A 6,557-nucleotide genomic window follows, 5' to 3' on the forward strand; every position below is an offset into this window, starting at 1 on the left:
AAAGGGTGGCATGCTGCTCATCGTTTTCATCATTCTATGAAATGTATTGTGATTACCGGCTTGAATTTCATTTTGGACAGTTGAACGCAAGCCATTTCAATTCATGTATTGGAATTATTTTCAGATTCAATTAACAGATTGGAGTTTGTATATTGTGTTACTAAGCATACTGATGAACTGTGATTTTAGTTGAGAGTTGGCAACAACAACAAAAAAACATTTTTACAAAATAACATTAGGAGATTATAGTGTTAAATAGCCGTGGCTTTTTGCCCATGGAACTTTGGGGAGTGGTTAGGACACGTCTACATTCTAAAAGTGAAACTATTGCTATACAATTGTAACTCCATAGCAGCCCAGCATATTACCACTTCAAAAACATTGAATATACTTCATTCAAAATAGGTAAGTTGTTCATTTATTAAATATGTATTTGCATTCAATGTACAATTTGTAAACATGTCATCTGCATAATGATGGACATAAGGAAGTAAGCTGGTTGGTGACAGAAAGTCTTGGTTGTTTTATTAGACTAGTTGGACAAGACGTTCAAGGTTTGCTCAAAGATGCTATCTTGCAATGAGGCTTGACTGATTTAAGACAACAATGTAGGCCTAAATGTTTTCGAATTGTTTTACAAGCACGCCTTGCCAGATTTTTTTTGTTTTGTTAAGTTCCTTAAATGTGCTGATAATGTACCAAAGCCAAGCCACTATCCTTCAACGTTCCCAGGGAAGGACGTTTGATAAATAACCATAGGACAACAACACTCTACACATGCTTTATGATTCTTAGAACGTTTTGTGCGAGCTGAGAAGTCTGTATTGAAATGCAAATTCCTCTTGAGGACACATTTCAGGCTCAGAAGGTTGATCACGTGATCATCTGTTTAATGATGGTTAAAATATGAAAGGGAAAGGGGATTTTGCATTGGGACTTTTATTTATAATTATATGTGGATTAATAAATAGTAACCCAACTGGGATACATTCACATTACCCACAGATCTAGACTCAGATTACCATAACCCCAATACTGATCTGCCATCGATGATGAAAAACATCTCACCCTATCGGATTGTCTTCTGTCCAGTTACTAGGCTACCTGTTCCATAGGTCCACAGTCCCTCGTTCGATTTGAAGAAAGTTAGCAAGGCATTTCAATGTACTTGTGTATGTGACAATAAAACTTGAAACACATCCCATAGTGTCCTGTTCTAGTCCTAGGCCCTACTGTATGTCTCATGCCGAGTTAGGCTCCTAGTCTCCAGCAGTTTTTGGCCTTAGTAGTAGCTGGCTATGAGTCCCCTGCCTTGTGAGGCCCTAGGCTTCCCGCCTTGCTAGGGTCTCGGCCACCTGACTTGGGGTACCCACCATTTCCTGAACCTGTGGGCCTGCTGCCTTCAGGCATGTACACCTAAGCTGGTAACCTCCTGGCCTCTATGAATGGTCACGAGAAATTACACTGCTCCTCTAGTTTTACAGTCAGATGCAACTTGACTGTCCTGCTTTTGCAGACACCTTTGATTATATCTCTTTTATTGTTCAGATTTACATAGAAGGGCAGATAGGCAGAACAGCAAAAGGACCATAAGGGTGAAGTCCACCTGTAGTTAGTGTGTGTTTCTGTCGTGTTGAGAAGAGGATGCAACCCATTTTCTCAAGGACCACTCTGTAGAGAAAATGACAGAAAAGTGTGTGTCCTCTTTCACTTAGAACAGTTCAATAAATGTTTTGCTAGCACTCTTTGACAATCAAAACCCACTCTTATTCTCTCTCCATCTTTCCACCTTTTCTACCTTGCCCTCCCTCCTTCCTAGAGAACATCATAACAATGGAGACACTGAACGAAATTGATCACCTCGAATCGTCTGGCTTTGGTAGACCCCGGCCCAGACACGGCCTTCAACTCCTTCACTGGTTCTCCCATGAATATGTCACATTCAACAACGACAGCGAGATGGTGACAGTGCGCAACCCTAAGAAGAAGGCGTTTGGCTTCCACCGCTTCTTTGACAACATAGAGGAGCATGATGGCCAATGTAACCAACTGCTACCAGACCAGGACTTACCATACTACGAAGTGGGCAATCTGAATGCTGCAAAGTCTGAGAACCTACCGCATGATGTCCGCAAAAACCACACAGGACACAATAACGAAAGCAACATAGACCGGATCATTATCAGCCTCCAGTCAGACCGTGTGTTGGACAGAATCTACGTGACCCAACATGATCATCACAGAGGTGCTTTTGACCCCCAGCACACCTATCGCATCAGTAAGGGGTTGATCAGTATCATCCGTAATCTGGACCTGGATGATCTCCTGGAGCAGACTGGATACTCACTTCCTTGTCCTTCCTCCATGGACACACTTAACGAAATGAGACAGCTCGAGTCATCTGGCTTTGGTACACCTCCACCTAGACACGGCCTCCATCTCCTTCACTGGTTCGCCCACAACTACATCAAATTCAACAAAAAGGGTGAAATGATGACAGTGAGCAACCCTGAGAAGAAGGTGTTTGGCTTCCACCGCTTCTTCGACAAAATAGAGGAGCATGATGGCCTATGTAACCAACTGCTACCAGACCAGGGATTACCATACTACGAAGTGGGCAATCTCCATGCCCCTGGGTCTAGGAACATACCGCGTTATGTCCGCAAAAACTACACAGGACACAATGACGACAGCAACATCGACCGGATCATTATCAGCATGCAGTCAGACTGTGTGTTGGGCAGAATCTACGTGACCCAACATGATCATCACAGAGATGCTTTTGACCCCCAGCACACCTATCGCATCAGTAAGGGGTTGATCAGTATCATCCGTAATCTGGAGCTGGATGAGCTCCTGGAGCAGACTGGATAGTCTTAAGACGTTTCCCACCTGGCCAACGCGCATTTCGACAGAGGCATCGTACACATAATTATTCTTTAACCTCATTTCTAATGGTCAAATCCAAGATCTCTAACCGAATGATTTATTTTCTTACAAATGTATACTAGGCATGGGTATGACATCGTGTCTTCGATATTCCCCATACATTATATATTGTAGGAAATTATGAATGTTTTTATTTAGATAAAGGGCCTTGTTTTCAGATGTTTCACATCCTGCCACGTTTATTTTGTTATTTTTCCCCAACCATTTCACCTGTGTGGTGGAATTGCTACCTTTAACTAATAATGAGGAGAGGAAAAGTCAACAATCAATCAAGGTATTACTTTGATTAAAAACGTATTATAATCAGGAGGCTGGTCACACCACCCACGCAGGTGAAATGGAGTGGGAGCCTCCTGTACAGAGTACAGGAACATTTATATATTCAAACTACCCTGAGCAAGCATCTGCAAAACACGTGATCCTATGTATGTGTTTGTGTGTGTGAGGGGAGGAAACCGGGTGAAAAGGTTGCCTCAGTCTTTCGCAACTGAGAGAGGACAACAGGAGCCAGAATGACAGGGAGTCACTCCAGATATACTTCCTCTATGTATGGTCGTACTGGCCACACACACAGAACACACACACACACACAAAACATGAATATTTTGCCCAGAAACAGGCTCCAAATAGATGAATAGCTTTATTACTGGTGTGCAGAATATAACACGTTCCTCTGTCTCCAGTTAAGATAAAAGGAACCAGTGCGTTTCTGTCAGATCTTGGCTGAGCGCCCAGGTATCATGGGGTCATTCTACACACACAGAACAGCTCGATCGGGCCGCTTATTAATACACACACACACTTTTCTATCTTATATGAGTTACTTTCTTTCATCTCAAGCCCAATGCCTAGGCTTAAAGAATGATATTTTAGTACACAAGCATTAGTAAGGTTCAACAGAAAATGCCCTCACACCTGCAATAGTTATTGCCACACTAGTCGGAACTAGGAAACTGTAGTTATACACGTGCTGCCAGTAGTCATTGTAAATCTTAGTGGGGAAAACAAAAAATGTTTTCGTAGATGCATGCCAGCAAAGCCACTACACAACACTAAACAATACATTAATTGCACTATAACGGTGAAAACGGTGACCGCAACTGTTTGGGCCCTACATAAATCTGTCTCACCAGCAGTCCCAACACAATACCACTGCTACACCTGGCTATCAGCGGAGCCTTGTCTGGCAGCAAAACAGTTAATTCAGCCTCATTTACTGACTTAAAAAAAACATAGCTGATATGGCTGACTTGCTTAAACAAATGTGGTTTCTACAGACAATTAAGATGTACAAACTATGGCATAAGAGGACGACAAGCGGATGAAAGGGAATCTGTAACTTCGATTCAGACATTAATGAGCGAGCAAGGATGGACGTAGTCAATACAACTATTTGTTCAGCACTTTTGAAATGTACAGCGACATAATCCAGAACATGGGCACTTATTGCAGTAATCTCCCTGTACACCAAGTCAGAACCGTAGGATAAATAAAGACAGCTTATAAGCAGACAATGAAAGCTCTTACAATATTTTATGATGACATTTTTCAAAAACAGGCTATAGGCTACGTGTGCACCAACAAGTCAGAACAGTAGGCTAAATTATGAACAGCTTACTACACAACATACACTTAGTATTACTTTCTTAGCTGCAGGATACATATCTCCCTGTCATATTACATAATTTATGCAGCAGCATACAATACATTTTTTGACTCACCCTGTTCTACTGTGATCACTGGAACAGGAAGGTGGCGGGGTGGTCCTTCGTGGGTAAATTTTGTCATCAAAGTCTGGCATTCTCTGAATGTATGGTGCTTTCAGACAACTGGGGGAAAAACAAATCTGAATCATTACGCCAGCCAGTGATCTTCAGGTTGGAGCTCTCTAAAGAGGCCCAAGTTCCCGACTTGGAATTCCGAGTTTAATGACTGTTCAAAACGTATTTTCCCTGTTGGAGCTCGTTTTCCCAGTTGTATTGAACTCACTGAAGTCTGACATTTCCCAGTTCTGAATTTCCAGTTGTTTGATTGCGGCAGACGTCATGCTGGACAGCAAGGCCCATATTGAATGTTTATCCTTTTAAGCTTGGAAAATAAACCCTTAAACTGAGACTTGGACTACCCACCCACTACACTGAGTAGCAGGCTTGTGATTGCTTCGCAGTTAGCCACTGATTCCTTCCAAACCACTTATTGTTGAATTTGTCTAATTCCAACTTGTTGTGTAATGTTAATGTCCAATGGCCGATGAGCACCGTTGAGTTTTATCTATAATTTCTCTTCATAATTTCTTTTCATATGACAAGGATTGAAAAGGATTTGCAAGTCGATTATTGACTTGATTCATGATGATGACTGCTAGCTTGCTACTAAGATCTTGAAAGTATGATGTTGTCATGATCAGTCCAATCAAAGCTATGGTAGAGATAACGTGATTTGACGTCATTTTATCTGTGGCCCATGACCTTGAGCCTTCTTGGATGGGCACCTATAATGTAACTCTATGGCAGCATCGAAGGGGCTTGAATTTTCAAGCTCTCCCCGTAGATTTTGCTGTGATGTGTTGTCCCCATGAGTGACAGAACACTGAGCTAATCAAGGCCGAAACTAGAGAACATTTTCCGCTGGCTGCCCCACCACCACAGACTGCACTGAGCTAGGCTGAAACACCTGCATTTTGGAGCTGCCTTGCTCAAGAAAGCAAAAAAAGAGACCATTTTTGTATGCGGATTTATTAACAATTAATTTTATTTACATTGTTTGCAAACTGATATGTGACACATATCAATGCCAAAATAACATGCAAAACAGCATGTTATCACATGCATGCTAAACAGGTGAGTCTCAAAACAGGTGGTTCTCTGCACCACCTGCCCTGAATGACAGGTTGCCACTGCGTGCTGCATTCAAACAATTAGCAAGTCAGAAATGTCTGAGTTTCCTAGTTCCGACAAGCACGTGAACACGGCATAAGTGTGTGTGTGTGGAGAGATAAATGTTTATAATAAAATAATTGATTAGTTAATGAGTTGTTTTTTATTTCAAATGTTTAGTACAAAATGTTGAATGTATCAATAACAGTCTCAAAACATTCCAAAAGCAATGACCGGGAAATTCTGGTTTCTAACGTGAAAACATCAACACCACACTTTGAACAACAGCCTATACTGTATTGTTTGACCATTATATCATTATTCAAATTAAATAAAAACTTATTTACATAGAATAATGTTTTACAAAAGTAAATAAATGATCAATTTATCTGAAACCTGGGTAGTTCCCACCAATTAGGTGCCTTTTAAGTAGTGTAAATCTAATTTGATAACTCACATGTTCAACTTAACTCCTTAAAGTCTAAGGGGCCCCGGTGGAAGTCACACAACCAGTGCTGGACATGGAGCCAACATGGAGAACCTAACTTGCTATTTATCGAACTTTTCTATCTCTGCAATTTTGTGTTTGCCAAACTCACGGAAGCTTCTTGCTTACCAAGATCTGTTTTATTTCAGTAACTGTAACTAAAGTCTAAGGGCCCGGGACTGGGTTTCTACTAAGCTAACATATGGAATTCTTTTAAGATGTTCATACCAAGGATCATTTAGCTA

General features: G+C 41.3%; 1 protein-coding gene across 1 annotated transcript; it reads left to right on the plus strand.

Moving 5' to 3' along the window:
• Nucleotides 1-282: 282 nt before the first annotated feature.
• Nucleotides 283-5,977, plus strand: LOC118395416 (uncharacterized). The gene is made up of 2 exons (XM_035789216.2): nt 283-405; nt 1,820-5,977. Exon 2 carries the CDS (start codon nt 1,834-1,836, stop codon nt 2,872-2,874), a length of 1,041 nt encoding a protein of 346 aa, XP_035645109.1. The 5' UTR covers nt 283-405; nt 1,820-1,833; the 3' UTR covers nt 2,875-5,977.
• The last annotated feature ends 580 nt before the right edge of the window (nt 5,978-6,557 follow it).

The sequence above is a fragment of the Oncorhynchus keta genome, chromosome 16 (genome assembly GCF_023373465.1).
Source record: "Oncorhynchus keta strain PuntledgeMale-10-30-2019 chromosome 16, Oket_V2, whole genome shotgun sequence".
Lineage (NCBI taxonomy): Eukaryota > Metazoa > Chordata > Actinopteri > Salmoniformes > Salmonidae > Oncorhynchus > Oncorhynchus keta.